The sequence below is a fragment of the Psammomys obesus genome, unplaced genomic scaffold, assembly GCF_907164565.1.
Source record: "Psammomys obesus unplaced genomic scaffold, mPsaObe1.curated_primary_1811, whole genome shotgun sequence".
Taxonomy (NCBI): domain Eukaryota; kingdom Metazoa; phylum Chordata; class Mammalia; order Rodentia; family Muridae; genus Psammomys; species Psammomys obesus.
Window position 1 is genome coordinate 8,634,183 of NW_026596149.1, and position 17,572 is coordinate 8,651,754.

Consider the following 17,572-nt stretch of genomic DNA (forward strand, 5'->3'; position numbering starts at 1 on the left):
ACCTCAGCAGGCACAATGCACACGAGGCTCGCTTACTGCAGACATGCAGACACTGCTATACATAAAATAAAAATAAATAAAAATCTTTTTACCAAAGGTCACCTTGTAGCAACACTGTTTTCACCAAGGTCCGATCGTCATTCCGTTTCTACTGGGGCACCGAGGACATGAGAGATGCAGGGTCTTCACCTGGGCACTGTGGCAGCATTAGGAGCTGCACAGCCTACTTCTAATTAGGCCTTGGACCATTTTCATTTGTTGTTTGTTTGTTTTTGTTTTTGAGACAGGGTTTCTCTGTGCAGCCTTGGCTGTCCTTTGTAGACCAGGCTGGCCTCAGAGTTATGGTGAGCTCCACCTGCCTCTGCCTCCCAGAGTCCACAGGGTTGTGCCACAGCGCCTGTCTAAAGCAAGCCTGTTTCTTAAATGTTTAGGATTTCCTTAAATGTGTTATATCTTTTAAATAGCAATTCTAATACTTGTAAATAACGGGACTTACTCAGCTTAGATTTCAATATTACTGAATAAAGGAACTTTGAAGAGTAGTGATAAATAAGCAGCATCAAAATACTGCTTACAAAGTACTTGTCATACTTAAGACTGCTGTTGTGACCTGAGGGTAGATAGGAAAAACGTTTCTCTCTTTTGAAGTAACCTGTTACTTCAAAACCTGTTTTGGGTTTTCTTTTGATAAGAACAACTGACCTTTGGACTGATTGAAACTTTTTTTTTTTTCCAAGACAGGGTTTCTCTGAGTAGCCGTGGCTGTCCTAGACTCTTTGTAGACCAGGCTGGCCTTGAACTCACAGTGAACCGCCTGCCTCTGCCTCCCAGAGTGCTGGGATTACAGGCGTCCACCACTGCAGCCAGCCTGATTGAAACTTTTCACAGAGAACATCAGTGGAAGTTTGTGATTTCAATTTGGGTGAACTTAGTAGTCACCATGTCATATCTGAGTAAATCCTTAAAGGATATAGATACCATGCTCAAACTTAACTTGTTCTTTTTTTTTAATTGTTCCCTTACCTTTTTTATAAGCTGTTGGTATCTCTTTCTGACCCACAGAAAATAAATTGTCTTTTACAAGATTGTAGGAAATGTTATTACAGGTTGGTTTTATTAAAGATCAATAGTAAAATGAATTTTCTCATTTTATAAAGATGTTAGAGACCCATATTGAAAATATATTATGTATTTTGTGGAATTTCCTGATTTTTAAACTTGAACTTTCCACTGTGTTTTGTAAATTGTCTTTTCTGATATACTAGCAGTCTTCTCAAAGATCTAACTAAATATGAGCCTGTGTTAAAGCAAAGGTAATATTGCTCTCACTGACACAGTGTCTCTGGGAGTTTGCTGGAGAAACTCACAAAAGCTGCCCTGTGTGGATTATTGTCTTAAGGGGAAGTCACAGAATCTCCCTGCAGGAGCTTTATGGGAACTGCAGAGTAGTGAGGCAGAGAGTTCCCTTGGGCCCTCTAATAAGGATGGAAGCAGGCAAGATCGTAAGTAAATGGACTCTTTCAAGAAGGAAACTTAACTCCTATTAAGGTGAATGGGGAACTTTTCATGGGAGCTATCTGAACTTTGGCAGAACAAAACCTTTAGATCTGCCAAAGGGAATATGCCCTGTGGGCATGGGTCTCCAGAAATCCCTCTGAAGGTGTTGAGAACTTGCAAACTCACTGCACAACAGAAAGTCCTTGTGCAGTAGATCCTTTGCAGAGTAGATCTTTAAAGAACTTAGAAACCATGCTCAAACCTACTTTGTGTGTTTTTTTAGTTGTTTCCCTTTAATGCCAGAGATGGCTAGTTCTTAGTAAGCAGGGCTGCAGGACAGATGCTAATGTCCGCTCAGTGTTTTCTTTGTGGCACGGACTGCACCGAGTTTCCTTAAGCAGGCATCTCTTAAAACCACTTGTACCTGTGTTCAGGAGTTGGATCTTTTCACTTTTTCAGACTTAAAGGCTGCAGTGTGACCAGGCTGAATGGTTGGGCACTTGCCATCTCAGCTTCTCTTCTCTAACCATAATTTTTACTTGTGATTCTTTGTCTCTTTTTCATAATTGGGTTTAAGAATGAATTACATAGACCATTTTCTTCTTCGAGAACTAATTATGTATTCCTATGCTCTTACTCGAGAAATACACATTACCATTTAAACAGAAAATATATAAAGAAGCTTAATGTAATGGACCGGAGAAATATCACAGCTGCCCCAGTGCTCTTCCAGTAAGGTGTATTTCTGGGGTTGGGATGCAGAGCAGCTGCTCTCTGTGGTGCTTGTTCCTTGTGCCATCCGGAAAGCCACCACAGGGAAGCGCAAGGGAGGGCCCTCCTTTAGATGGTTTAAAATTGCTCAGTTCTATCTTAATGGAAAATAAGTTAAGTGCTTTACAGTTTTTAATGTTTACATTATGAGGAAATTTCACTGTTTTGTATCTTTAATTATTGGATAAGGATTAAAATACTCATAGGATTAAAATACTTAATTTGTGGGCAGTTTGTAATAGTTTATTCTGTATTTTAATGAAGTTTAATCATCCCATGCCTATGTTTACATTTCATAACTTACCCATTACAGAAAAAGAATAGACTTAAGAAATTACAGTATTTATTTTTCAGATTAAATCATAATTTGTGTAACCACATCTGTCTTCCAAAATAAATAACAAATAATTTTACCTGAAATTTCTTGAAGGTTTGATGAGAATTCTATACAAATTAGCCATTTTTAATTATTTTGGTATAAAAAAAATAAAGTTTTAACTATAAGCTTCTCTAACTTAGCATATTTTATGCTAGTTTCCTCTAGCAATTTTAGATTCTGTTGTTGATTTGTATAACCACAAAACAAGGGAAACTTTCTGGTTTTGATGACTTTAGTTGGAATCTAGAGTAGAGTCCCGGTGTTCTTGCCTGGAGGTCAGCTTTACTTGTACTGTTCTCCTCTCTGCTCCTCTCTGGCTGGGTAGGATGTTTGCTCTGGGTAACTACATTTCTCAGTCTCAGTCTGCCTGCCTCCTAGAAGCAGTCCTGGCTTCCCTTGGCTGTTGCCATTGAAGAATGCAAATGGTTACCTAAAGAAGGTAAAGCATACTGGATAGAGGGCCTTAAAGCTGTTCTGTCCTGACAAAGTCTAACTTTGCTTAGTCAGTAGTTGAGTGCACGGATCTAGCTATTTAATTGAGGGGAAATATTGTAGTTAACAGAGTTTATTATAGGAATTAGATCCTATTTTGTATAAATCTTACATACTTAATATATGACCATTCCTAAATGTGCTTATTGAAATCTTGGTCCACATATTTGTTCTAGCCTTGACATCTTTGGCAATGTGACAGCCCACTCTTGTTTTGTATTTCAATTCTTGGCTGGATTTCTCGTGTAAAATAGGATGATTTGAAATAGTATTTTCTAAATTCTCCTAAAGGCAGTCTGACACAGTAGCAGTCTTGGTACCCAGGAGAATCATTGCGAATCAGACACCTCAGGAATGTGAGGTAAAGCACATGGCCAGACTGAGTGGGCTGCACGTGTACAGGAACGGAGGAAGGGCTGCTCAGTACTGCCCGGTGACTTCAGTGACTACTCTACAGGAGCCCCTCACACCCGCAGATATTTCCTGCCATTGCCCTGTGCTTCCACCTGTGCATGTAGAGCTCAGAGTTGTCTGAAGAATAACCTTAAAAGGCTGTTTGTACACTCATGACTTTGGCTTTGCTGATACAACAGGAAAGGAGCACACAGCAATAGGCTGCTGTGGAGATAACCTGGGGCTTTTGCATGGTATTTGAAAACGAAGACTGAAAAGACAAGACCACTATATACCTAGCTTCAAATGATGCTGTGTGTTTTGAGAACATTTAATGATTAATTAAAATATATTTCTTGATAGTTCCCAAATCATTTTAAGTATAACTAACAAAACAAAGCCAGGATGAAATTAGGAAGTGGATTTAAACTTTACTTAAAACAGAAAAGTCAGTTATATTTGTAATGTATTGTTCTAAGAGGCTCTTAATGGCAATATAAGATGTCTGCAAGCGAAAAGAGCATTTTTTACCAGTGCAGTTGTTGCATTGGGTAACCTTTTGGAGTTTCTTTGGTTACAACAGCAGATTCTTCTTGATAATGAAGAACGGTGTGATGAGTAAATTGTAAAGACCTCCTCAGTTACTCCACTGGTACCTAGCCAGCACAGGCCTTATATTTCAGTACACACTGAGAAGAGGTAAAGTTACAACATTTTAAAAAGATTTTGTGCAATTAAATAATCATGCTGAAAGGACATAGAATGCTGCATGAAATAGTGATACACGATTCAGATTCCTGACTGTGGATACTGGGGACTCCCTTTGTATGTTAGTCCCTGCCGTTCTGCTACAGGAAATCACCAGTTAAGTGAGCAAGCATCAGTCTAAATGTAAAGGCTGTGTTCTCCAGCAACCCCTGTGGACGAGTAAGTGAGCTGAAGGCAGGGTGACTCACCCTCACCTTTGCCTCGGCGAAAGCATCTCATTGTGTCATGCAAATAAATGTGCAGAGCTCATTCCAGAACAGAAATCATCCTGATGGGAAATGTAACTAAACTGGCTTGACCCTTGTGTTTAAGATGTTTCCTCCTGAGAGAATTTAGAGTTCAGATGCTTCTCCTACCAAAAGCTTTTTCCTAAATGGTTAAACTAGAGATGAAGAAAATACAAGTAACTCTTAACATGAGTGACTTAGAATCGTAATCTTACAGTCTCTTTAATTAGAACTCCATGACAAATGGAAGATTAGAGTGTTACTGCTATGTATTTGAACCTCATTTTAGAAGGTAATTTTGTTAAGATAATTATTTACGAAAATGTTTTAAGGAACATATTTTTCATCTGTCAGACTGTGACCTGAAGTGCAAAGACTTTTCTTTAACTTCTTTAAAGTCTTTCTTTACTAACTAATAGATGAGCCAATGTAAAAAAAGAGGGAATACAGAAGAAGGAGAAACTATGGGTGTGTGGACTAAGAAACTGGCAGTATGAACAATGTGCAGTCCAAGAGCTCTTATTATAAGAAAGTCTTAGAAGCAGAAAATCTCAGTGAGAGAGTCCTCTTCATGCAGAATTATTCATGAAAGTTCTAGTTTACTTCCTTGATGTAAAATATGAAATTTGAGAATGATGCCCTCACTGAAGTATTCTGCTTTGGGATAATAAAACAGTCCAAATTAAGTAGGGTTCTGTATTTCTGTTCAAATTTGGTGCACAAATACATTGAATATTATTATGCTGCCAGAGTTCCCATGCAGATCCCTCAGCCATAGATCTTTGTGCTAGGAAGTTTGCTTTCCCACGACACCCTTACCGAGCAAGACTGCCGGCAGGACAGAGAACAAACAATGTGCTCTTTTGCTGGGTTAGCATGTCTGTTCATGTACCTTCCCACTTTTTAAATTGGGTTTTTGTTTTCTTACCATTAAGTCTGGGATCCTTACGTATTTGGAGTAGTGATCCTTTATGAGATGTGGGACTTGCAAACGTATTCTCATTCATGGGTGTAAATTTGATATGATCCCATTTGACTGTTGTTGGTTTGGGTTCCTGTGGTTTTTGAGTGAGATTTTAGAAACACTGCCATGGACAGTATCATTTAGTTCTTTCTCTATCGTTTTCTTCCATTAGTTTTAGAGTTCTTGTTCTTACATTTTAAGTTCTAATCCATTTTGCAGTAATGTTCATGTGTAATTAGAGCTAAGGATCCAGTTTCATTCTTGTGGAAATCCAGTCTTTCCTATTGGGAAGCTGTAAATCTATTTTTTTAATTGTTACTTTGTGTATGTATGCATGTGCATCTATGCACATGTGTGTACACCACACACACACACACACACACACACACACACACACACACACACACGGAAGTCAGAGAAGAGCTTTCAGAAGTTGGTTTTCCCCTTCCAATGGTTCACAGGATTGAATTCAGACTGTGCCTAAGCAGCAAGCACTGTATTCACTGAGCGATCTTGATGGTGTGTTTAAGATCAGTTGGCATGCCAGGATCAATTTCTAGGCTCTCTATTCTATTCTACTGGTCAGTATGCCATACCACATTGCCAGTAGTTTCTCCTTCTCTGTTCCCTCTTTCTTACATTGGCTCATCTATTAGATGGTAAAGAAGGACTTTAAAAAAGTTAAAGAAAAGTCTTTACACTTCAGGTCACAGTCTAATAGATGAAAGAGAAAAAAAAATACATTCCTTAAAACATTTTCATAAATAATTATCTTAATAAAATTACCTTCTAAAATGAGGTTCAAATAGACAGCAGTAACCCTCTAATCTCCATTCGCCACGGTGTTCTAATTAAGTAAATGTCCCCATTTAGTTTTGTGCTCCTGATTGCTTATCTATTTAGAACCTTTTATGGCTCTTTTGTGAACATTTTAAGATTTTTTTTATTTTTATGAAAATATTAGGGTTTTGGTAGATACTACATTGAATCTACAACCCCCAACCCCGGGTTGTATGAATATTTTAACAGTGTTAATTCTTATGCTCCATGGTTATAAGAGGCTACAATGACTATTATATACCAAAAATTAAATAACCTAAAAATTTAACTTTCTTGATAAATACAACTATCTACTTGGCTGAAAAATCAAAAACTCAAAACAAAAAAAACAAACAAACAAAAAAAAAAAGAGGAGGGAACACTTTCAACTCTGAGAATCCAGCCCTGCCCTGACAAAGACTTGGCAACACAAGGGAAGTCAGGCGAGGGTGCACATACCTGTGACCCCAACCCACAGGAGGCTGGGGGAGGAGGAGCATGGCTTCCAGACCAGGAAGACAAAAGGGAGGAGGACCAGTGTCCTTGATGAACAACATTCCTCTGCAGGTGTTAGCACGCGGAATTCAGCAGTACGTAACAGCTTGTGCACTGTGATCAGGTGGATTGTGTTCCTGTCATACGAGGGTGTTCAAGAATATACTAGTTAATAGATGTGACACATCACATCAAAAGAATGAAGGATACAAACTGTGATTATCTTTCTAGATGTGGGAGGGGGTAAAAGCATATGACAGAATTCAGTATGCTTAGATTATAAAAACTCTCACCAAAATTTCTGTAGAAGGAATTCACCTCATATATATATGGCACAGTGAAGGCCATATATTAGCAGCCCACAAACTTTCAACAGAAATACTAAAAGCTTTTCCTGTGAGCTCTGGAAGAGGACAAAAACTTCTACACTCACTCCTTATTTTTGCCATAGTGTGGAATGTCCTCACCAGAGCAAGAGAATGCTGTCGACAGAAGAGCAGAGGAAGCCATATCGCCATGCTGGCAGTGCGAGCTTACATAGGAAACTCTACAGCAACACTGGTGAAGCTAGTAAACCAAGAGTGAAGTTCAGGTTAGATCAGCCTTAGTCTATAATAGCTACCAAAAAAGTGCACAGAAGTAATCAAAACCAGGAGAGGAGTTGGAAGATCTGTGGAGCATCAATGACAGAAATTAAGGAACATACATGGGAAGATGCCCTTTAATCATAAATTGGGAAATTTAAAAGTTTTGTTTTTAGACAAGAAAAACCTGTTTGTTTGTTTTTCCCCATCCTCCGTACTTATAATTTTAAGTAAAAAAATTCTATGGACTTTTTAATATTTATTTTATTTTTTACAATTTATTCATTTATATACCTATTGAAGCCCCCTCCCGCAACACCTTCCAGTCCCACCCTCTCACCCTCTTCCCCCCCATACCCATCCCCTAGTCCACTGAAAGGAAGAGTTCTCCTTTGCTATTTGCCCATAGCTTGTCAAGTCTCATCAGGACTGCCTGGATCCTCTTCCTCTGTAGCCTGGTAAGGCTGCATTGCCAAGGGCAAGTGATCAAAGAGCAGGCAGCTGAGTTCATGACAAAGGCAGCCCCTGCTCCCCTTACTCAAGAACCCACATAGAGACTAAGCTGCCATGGGCTACATCTGAGCAGGGGGTTCTAGGTCCTCTCCATGCATGGTCCTTGGTTGGTGCATCAGTCTCTGCAAGACCCACTGGGCCCACCTTTTTTCATTGGTCTCCTTATGGCGCTCCTGTCCTTCTTCCTACCAAGGGAAATTCCTCCATCAGGAATATTTTAAAGTACATCAAACTCATCTTCTCCTCACTAATTGATAGGACAGAGGTTTAGTGTGACAGTTACTAGGAAAAGTGAGTGTTGAGTTGCACAAAATTGAATTCACTGTTTGCGAGCTGCAGTCTGCCAGCACTGCGTGTGTACTCACTGACCCATTGGTTCCCTCAGACCTCCACAGAGGAAAACTGAAGATAAAAGGAAGGAAGGGTGTAAGTAGTTAGAGAGGCTAATGCTTATACTAGAATAAATGCAGAATGTAGGCAGCTAAGAAATAAGAATATCTCTAGTAATTACAGTTGTTCCCTGAATCTTGAGAGCTGGGAGAAAATCCTAGCTTTAGCCTAGAAATAGAGCAAAGGCTCTATTGGTGATGTGAGCTTTAAGAATAATTTCTCAAGAGGCTTGTGATGTAACTCAGTTGATAGAATGCTTGACTACCTTGTAATGAAACCCTGGGTTGAATCCCAGCACCTTGTAACCTAGAGAGAGGTGCATATCTGATATCCCAACACTCAGGAGGCAGATACCAGAGGATCCGAAAGTCAAGACCATCCTCAGCTTCATAATGAGCTTGTGGCCACCCTGGTATACATGAGACTCTGTCCAAAGATAAAACAATGCTTGAAAGAGGTAAGCGAACATAGACAAGTCTCCAGTCCCTAGCAAAATTACAAATGCATTCGTCCTATGACCCAGCAATCCACTGTGGATATTTCCACAAACATAATTAAGCCTGCATAAAATTATGCCTTCACATTTGCTTGATGCAGTTTCTGACAGCTAGGTACTGCCCACATATCCAGAAGTAAGGAACTGAATCATGAATTTAGAACCGTATTTGCATATGGGCAGAATAAAACTGAAAATGCAGGAAAGGTCTCTGTCTGGGATGAAAACAGGAAACATTACTGAATTATACATTACTGAATTATACAAGTAACAGGCCCTCATTTTCATCATTTGATGGAATACATAGAATACATAGAAATACTTAAGGTCTTGTGTGATTGCATTATTTCGATTCCCATTCTTGATTTTCATAAAAACAGAATATACTGTTCCATCCTGAGGAGGTTAGTCCTTGGGATCAGATAAGAATTCCCCTTACTGGTTCTTTTAGTTCCTCTTTTCACAAATGAGGTGTGAATGGGTGAGGATAGAAGTTAGCTTATCTTTCTTTAAAATTTGCCCATAGAACACTTTAAATTTTAACATTCATGCCTCAAAGCTCTTGTGTTTTGCTTTCTATGTTCGATTTGGTTTGAGATGGTCTTGCTGTGTTGCCCTGGCTGAGGGGTGGCGAGGGTGCAAAGGGATGTCTGTTCCCTGATGCGGTGTGTCTCACTGAACACAAATATTGGTGAAAGCTTACACAGGAGCTATGACAGTCCTTAGCGCAGGGCCCTCATTCTGCATTTATGTCAGTCAGAAGTAAGATTTCACAGCAGCTGAGATGTCTGCAGTGTTGCTGAATGAAGAACCAACAGCACAGAGCCCTGGGCTTCTGGGCTGCAGTTTGGACGAGCAGTGGTTCCCATGGTGGTGAAGAAGCTTGACTTAAGAGGCAGAAGGAGTAACTACCAAATACATAGATTGTCTCCTCAGAAGCTAAATTGGACATGCAGAACCTGAAATGCATGTTACGTTATTTTTTCCGAAGTGGTAACTGTCGTCACAGTACTATGTGTGATTGCCCATATTAGTCTTTGCTTTTAGAAAAAATCTCATAGTTTTGATTCCTCATAAACCAGAGTATATTTTGTTATATTTCCTGTCTTAGTTTTGATTCATTAGAAAGTAGGGGCTATTTTAAGTTATATATTTCTTTACGTATACAGCAACATAACATACTTAGAGGCCATGGGTTCTCTGCATACTGAATTTTATATTAATTGCTTTTATAACGTTGGCATGTAATCCTCTCAGTTTTCTGCATTTAAAGCAGAACTATCCTTCAGAAGTAAAATTAAGCACTAGAGAGAGTTGGTGAGTTCTCTGGCCACTCACCTATGCTGCATTTATTCTGATTCTAAAATGATGATGCCATCATTTCTTAACCCACCATAATGTTTGTTGTTAAAATCATGATGCTGCAGTGGTTGACAGTTTTAATTTTATTTTTTAGGATATGGCTTTAGTTGCCCCTGAAGCGCCTTCTGAACAAGCCAGAAGAGTATTTCAAACCTATGATCCAGAAGGTAAAAACATCCTGTCAACTATGTTGTATATTTTTTTGTTTGAAATATATTGATACTCAGGTTCTATTCAAACAATGAGTTGTATTATTAAATGTAAGATAGGTGGCAGTTCTTAAAAAACAAAACAAACAAACAAACAAAAACCTTAGGGGAAGTGACAAAAATGGAAAACCAAGAGACTAAGCAGCAAAGAAAGCAGACTGGGGCTCCCATCAGATTCAACCACTGAGCGATTGTGTTTCTTGGGACCCTGAGTTAAAGGTGACTTACTATTTGGTACTAGATGTCAAAGGTCAGGATTCACTTAAGTAATAATCTTTCTTATTTCCTCATTCAAATGAACATTGAATAAACAGATCAGTCTAGAGAGATGGCTGAGCAGGTAGAGCACTGGCTGCTCTTAGAGAAGATCTAAGTGTGGTTCCCAGAACCCATAGACAGGCTCACCTGTAACTCCAGCTCCTAGGGGTCTGATACTTCTGGCCTTCCCATGTGCATCTGTGCGTGCACACACACTAAAAATTTCACGTGGAAGACTATCATTTTGATCATTTATCTTCTGATCCCATGTTTATTCTTCTGAAATGAGTTTTGAAAATTTCACATTTTTAATTTAAATGTCCATAGTTACTATCACCTGAGTTGTTGCAATGGCCATTTGTTTCTGTTCTGAGGAAAACATTGACTTAACCCTGCATCTGCCTCCCTTAAAGACACCTTAACTCCTGTCATAAATTACCACATAGAAAACAGAGTTGTTAGGCCAGGGGAGTCTTTGGGAGCTCCAGTGAGCTCTAGTTGTCCCTGTGTCCTCTTGAGAATCTGGCCTTTCCTCTTAGCAAGGCTTCTTTGTCATGAGTTGGCTCTCACTGCTTCATCAGGGAGCAGATTTGATTGTGAGTGATTGGAAAGACCGAAAATGAAAATTCATTTTAGTGCTAACCCTTAAGCAAGGTTAACCACGAACAGTGATGAGGAAGGAAAACATATCTTCATTAAGATAAATCATATATAGAAAGCAGCAGCTATTTGAGGGAGAACACATTTGCTTGCTTACTTTTTATTAGTACTTCAGTTTATATATCCCTGCTAAGCTAACACACATACAATTTTGAAGATGAAAATCTTTTTCCTTATTAATTTTTTCCACTAGTAGAAGCATGAATAGCATTACTTGATATGAATTATATTATATTCTCACCTTGATACTCAAGTAAATGAGTAAACTTGTCCTGGCAGGCCAGTCATCACCAGCAGCACTTCTTCTGTGAGACCACATCTTGCACCTACTTTCGTTTTATTAATATTTACTTTTATTTTGTATTTATGTGTGTGTGTGTGTGTGTGTGCCAAGTGTGTGGGAATACCACATGTATATAGGTACTCTCTAAGGCCAGATGAAAATATCAGATGCCCCAAAGTTGGAATTATAAATGGTTGTGAGTCACCCAATATGAGTCCTGGCATTTTCTGCAAAAGCAGCAAGCTATCGCTCCAGCCCCTACATATTCCATCCTCTAAACATAATGGTGACTGGCATTTGTGGAGCATTACAGCTTAGAAAACATTTTACCACCATGAATTTATTAAAGCCATGACATGCATGTGGCTGGTGATATGGCTAAGAAGTATTTGCTATGCTGGCATAAGGAACTAAACTCAACTCCACAGAGCCACATAGCGAAGGTGGTGTGTGCTTGTGATCCCACTGCTGAGGACTTGGTGACATGAAGATCCCTGAACCTCAAAAACTGGCCATGTAGCCAAGCTGAATCATTGAGCTTTGGGTTCAGTAAGAGACCCTGCCTTAAAAATAAGGTGAACCTCCTCCATTGCTGGTGGGAATGTAAACTTGTACAACCACTTTAGAAATCAATCTGGTGCTTTCTCAGACAATTAGGAATAGTGCTTCCTCAAGATCCAGCTATACCACTCCTAGGCATATATCCAAAGAAGCTCAAGTACACAAGGACATTTGCTCAACCATGTTTGCAGCAGCTTTATTCGTAATAGCCAGAACCTGGAAACAACCCAAATGTCCATCAATGGAGGAATGGATACAGAAATTGTGGTAGTTTTACACAATGGGATACTACTTAACAATTAATAACAAGGAAATCATGAAATTTGTAGGCAAATGGTAGAATCTAGAAAAGATCATCCTGAGTGAGCTATCCCAGGAGTAGAAAGACACACATGGTATATACTAACTTATATAGTCCTATAAGAAGATAAGATAAATATACTAAAATATGTGTACCTAAAGAAGATAAACAAGAAAGAGCACCCGGGGTAAGATGATCAATCCTTACTTAGAAAGACAAATGGGATGGACATGGGAAGTAGAAGAAAACAAGAAATAGGACAGGAGCCTACTGCAGATGGCCTCTGAAAGACTCTACCTAGCAGTGTATCAAAGCAGATGCTGAGACTCATAACCAAACCTTTGGTAGAGTGCAAGGAATCATATGATAAAATAGGGAGTTAGGATGACGGAGAGGACAGGAGCTCCACAAGAACAAAATATATCAGGGCACGGGGGTCCTCTATGAGACTGTTTCTCCAACCAAGGACCATGTATGGATATAACCTAGAACCTCTGCTTAGATGTAACCCATGGTAGCTCAGTATCCAAGTGGGTTTTCCTAGTAAGGGGAACAGGAACTATTTCTGACATGAACTCAATGACTGGCTCCTTTACCTCCCTCCACCCCCTGAGGGAGGAGCAGCCTTGCTAGGCCACAGACTGCAGCCAGTCCTGAAGATACCTGATAAGCTAGAGTCAGATGGAAGGGGAGGAGGACCTCCCCTAGCAGTGGTCTTGGAAAGGGACAGGGAGGAGATGAGGGAGCAAGTGTGGGATTGGGAGGAAATGAGGGAGGGGGCTACGGCTGGGATACGAAGTAAATAACCTGTGATTAATATTAAAAAAATAAAAATTAATAAAAAAATAAGGTCGAGAGTAAGGAAGACACCCAGTTTTCACCTCTGACCTACATACAAATGAGCACACAAACCTTCATGAATACATGTACACACCCACACCAACATACACAAAAACTTTGCCATGAACCTAAGAGATAGAGATTATCACCATTTTTTTTTTTTTGCAGTGCTGCTAAACTAGTTTTGTATGTGTCGCTTTCAAAGGTACATGTGTATTTTTAAGAACAAAGAGTAGATTCTAAATGTTCTAGATCAACAAATCTTGGCCCCTCCCTACACACCAATGTCTTTTATGGCTAAATCCATAGAGATGCCCAAGCCACTCTACAGTCGTTGACCTTAGGCTGCTGCTAATAATTTGATAATTGACTTTCCTTTTGCATGAGCAATTAGAGTAATCTGTGCTTTAGATTCTTCAAGATTCTAGAAGCCTGCTACTTATTTTCTTGTCAAACAAAGTTATAAGATCAAAAGAGTATTTTTGAGTTGCTAATTTCTCATTTGGAGTGCTATCAAAATTTTAGTCTTAGCAATGCTTTATTATATCATTAATTACTTGGCAGGGTTTCATGACTAAATCACAAATTAAGAAATGACAGTAATAAAAACTGCTCAGAACATAGTTAGGACGATTTACCAGGCAGCAAACCCTTATGCGCAAACTTTTAAGGAAGTCCACAGTTGTATCTGTTGATTATTTTGTGAAGAAAAGTACTTGAATCTGGGCTCTCACATATTTGCTATAATTGGAATTTTTCTAAAGTAACAATAAAATTAAAAGAATGAAGCTAGACTGATGAAGTGCCCAAACAGAGACAGTAGAGAAAAGTTTTTTGTTGTTGTTGTTGTGCTTCCTAAGATGCTGACTATCAAGTAGAAATCTGTGATGGCCAGTAAACACTGTGACTTTTCCACGTTACTGTTCCTGTCCACTGGTGGCCAAATAAAATCTGTTTCACATTTAGAGGCTTGGGAACCGCTCTCATCTCATCCCCTCATCTGAGAAAATAAAACTACATTTACATAATTCTGTACAAGCTTTTAAAGTATTCTTATGATCTGAATGTCTTTGTTGTTTATTGCAATATTTCCCTTTCTGTATCTGATTCTGTTAATTTGGGTCTTTCTCCCCCGCCCCATGTCTCTCTTGATTAGTTGAGACAAGTGTCTGTCTTGTTATCATCTCAGAGAACCAGCTCTTAGATTTTTTTGATTGTTTTCTGTTTCTATTCCAATAATCTCTTGATTTTTTTTATTTTTATTTATTTATTTATTGCTGTTTACTGGTTTTGAGTTTGGTTTGTTCTTATCCATTTTTTTAAGATGCATCATTAAGTTATTTATTTGTACTCTGCCTTTTTATTATTGTGCTTTTGTTTTTTGTTTGTTTGTTTGTTTTGTTTTAATTTATTGAGAAGGTTCCATGAGGTGCTGAGAAGAAGGTATACTCTTGAGTTTAGGTGAAAAGTTCTGTAGACATCTATTAGGTCCATTTGATTTAGGACCTCTGTAAGTGCCATTATTTCCCTATTTAGCTTCTGTCTGGATAATCTTTCCCTTGGTAAGAGTGGAGTGTTGAAGTCTCCCAATATTAAGGTGTTGGGATCGATGTGTGATTTAAGCTTTAATAATGTTTCATTTACAAATGTAGGCACTCTTGTATTTGGGGCATAGATGTTCAGGATTGTGATGTCCTCTTGGTGGATTTTTCCTTTGAGAATGAAGTGCCCCTCCTCATCTTTTTTGATTAATTTTGGTTGAAAGTCTATTTTATTAGGTAATAGGATAGCTACCCCAGTTTGTTTTCAGGGTCTATTTGCTTTAAAATATTTTCCAGCCCTTTACTCTGAGATAGTGTTTATCTTTGTTGCATTTCACTCTAGTCTGTATTTCAAAGGTTTAGTCTTTTTGTGGTGTCCCACATTTTTAACATGCTACATTCTTGAGAGGAAACTGTGTTTTTGTTTGTTTGTTTGTTTTCATAATCTTTGCTTGTTCCGTCTGGTTTCTGTACTTTATCTTTGAATTCTGATAGTCTGTCTTCTGCTGGATTAATCTACTTATAAGACACTTCATTGAATTTTCTAGTTAGGTTATTGAGTTTTTCAATTCCATTCTTGCTTCAGCTTTTTTTTTTTTTTTTTTTTACATTTCTATCTGTATTGAATTCAGCTTTTGACTCTGTTACTGTCTTCATTATTTCTGTCAGCCTTATGTATTTGTTTGGGGGCAGGTATTAGTCATGTGTTTATTCTTTTAAGTTCATTATCTCTAAATTCATTGAGCTGGGTTTGGTTTGGTTTGGTTTGGTTGGATTTTTGTTTTTGTTGTGGTGGTGGTTCTTAGAACTCCTTCAATTCTTTAATGAAGTTTATTATGGTTCTTTAAAATTCTGTATCCTGAAGTTCATGTAGCTAATTCTCATTGAAGAAAGTTTCTGTAGGACTGCTGGACTTTGGGGCTTAAGTACTGCCTTGATCTTTCATAATTGGACTTTTGTATTAAGATCTGGATATGTGGACATCACTTGTTAGTTTTGTGTCTAATACAGACACAGTCGGCTAGGACAGAGCACAGGCCAGGTTGGGCCTGAAGTTGGATTTTGCTTAGGTAGAATGAAGCCAGATGAACTCCTGGGGGTTAGACTGGCACATGAGATGTGAGATCTTGTCTAAGTCTTGAGTTTGAAGGCAGATCTAGGGTTGGAGGAGGTGCAAGGAACAGACCATCAGACGGAGTTTCTGGCTAGATCCTGGTCCAAGATGGATTAGGAGCTGGCTGGGCAGAGAGGTTAGACACAGGGTACAAGGAGCCTGAGGTTGTGGGCAGGTGGCACACTTCTTTGAGCAGCCTAAGAGTTTGTGAGCAGCACAAGCGGGGGTGGCCAGAGGAGGCCTGGACACTGGATACAGGCTAGACCTGTAGGGTGGGAAGGTTGAGGCAGACTGACCCTGCTAGACCCTGGCATGAGATGTGCAGGACCCTGGTAGGCAAAAGGTTTTCTATACTATTTTTTTTTTAATTAAGTCTTAAACTGTTTTCTGTGAAGTTGTCATTGTCAACATTTGCCTCCACTGTGCATTTGGCAGTAGCTTTTTTGTGTGGATGTGTTGTTGCTGTTTTTGTGTTTAATTTGACCTTTTTTTTTTAATTGAATCTGTAGCTGTTAGTTAATACCAAGCCTGTTTTAAGATTTTTGTTTGTTTGTTTGCTTTTACACCATCAGTTATGTAAATAGGACCAGATCATTATGTTTTAGTAAAATTAGACTAACAAACAGAACTTGTACTGGCCAGTAGTGGCACAAGCCTTTAATCCCATCACTTGGTAGGCAGAGGAAGACAGAGCTCTGTGAGTTCATGGCTAGCCTGCTCTACAGAGGAAGTTTCAGGAAAGCCAGGGCTACACAGTGAAACCCTATCTCAAACAAACAACAGAATTTTTTTGTAAAGAATTCTTTTTACTAGATTTCTTCATGACAATGTAAAGATTTACCTAGTTACTGATTATGTTGTCGTTTTAAGTAGAAAGAGTTCTGACCCATTTACAGGTATGGGAAACTGCTTTATAAGAAAATAATTTAACTTTAAGGTTCAATTGGACATTTTTGGTTTTTGTTTTGGTTTTTGGTTTTTGTTTTTGTTTTTTGTTTTTTTTTTTTTTTGGTTTGTTTTGGTTTTGTTTTTTTTGGAAGGGTTTTTTTTTTTTTCTCCCCTGGGGGTTGGGTTTTTGGCCCTTTCCCCCCTTGCCGGGTTTATTTGGGGTTTTTATGTGGTCCCCCCCCCCCCCCCCCGCCTTGAAAATAAGTCTTTGCCTGTGTGTCTAAGAAAATGTATCTGAGTACCTAGGAGTAATAAGTAATAGGAAAAACATATATATAGTTCTTAAAATCCTTGATTCCTGTAATGTGATCCTTCCCTCCCCAGAACCTCATCAGAAATGTTCTTATTCTAACTTCTCTTTAACATTTTTTTCCAGATAATGGATTCATAGCCGACTCCCTTCTAGAAGATCTGATGAAAGCCTTGGACCTTGTTTCAGATCCCGAGTAGTGAGTGGAATCAGAAGTGTTATTTTGATCACTCACAAAAGATTCCTTAAAGTTGAAACATTTTATACATTTTTCCCTTTAAAAAAAAATGTGATACACCTATAGAACAAAACAATGAAAAATTAGAGAAAAGGGCCTAATCCAGTCTGAGGACAGAGGTGGACCTATCTACCATTGCCTTGACTCCTGAATTTCTGTTGATTTGTTTGGATTTCTAAAATAAGTCTGTCACTATTAGTTTGAATTATTTTTCTCTCT

General features: G+C 38.7%; 1 protein-coding gene across 5 annotated transcripts in view; it reads left to right on the forward strand.

Annotated features, from left to right (window-relative positions):
* The window catches only part of Mindy3 (MINDY lysine 48 deubiquitinase 3), a 71,609-nt gene that overhangs the window by 44,294 nt on the left and 9,743 nt on the right, over positions 1–17,572 (forward strand). For all 5 annotated transcript variants that reach the window (XM_055593821.1, XM_055593822.1, XM_055593825.1 and 2 more), the window contains 2 exons: positions 10,245–10,317; positions 17,242–17,314. In XM_055593821.1, coding sequence (XP_055449796.1) covers positions 10,245–10,317; positions 17,242–17,314 — 146 coding nt within the window. The remainder of the gene's footprint in view (positions 1–10,244; positions 10,318–17,241; positions 17,315–17,572) is intronic.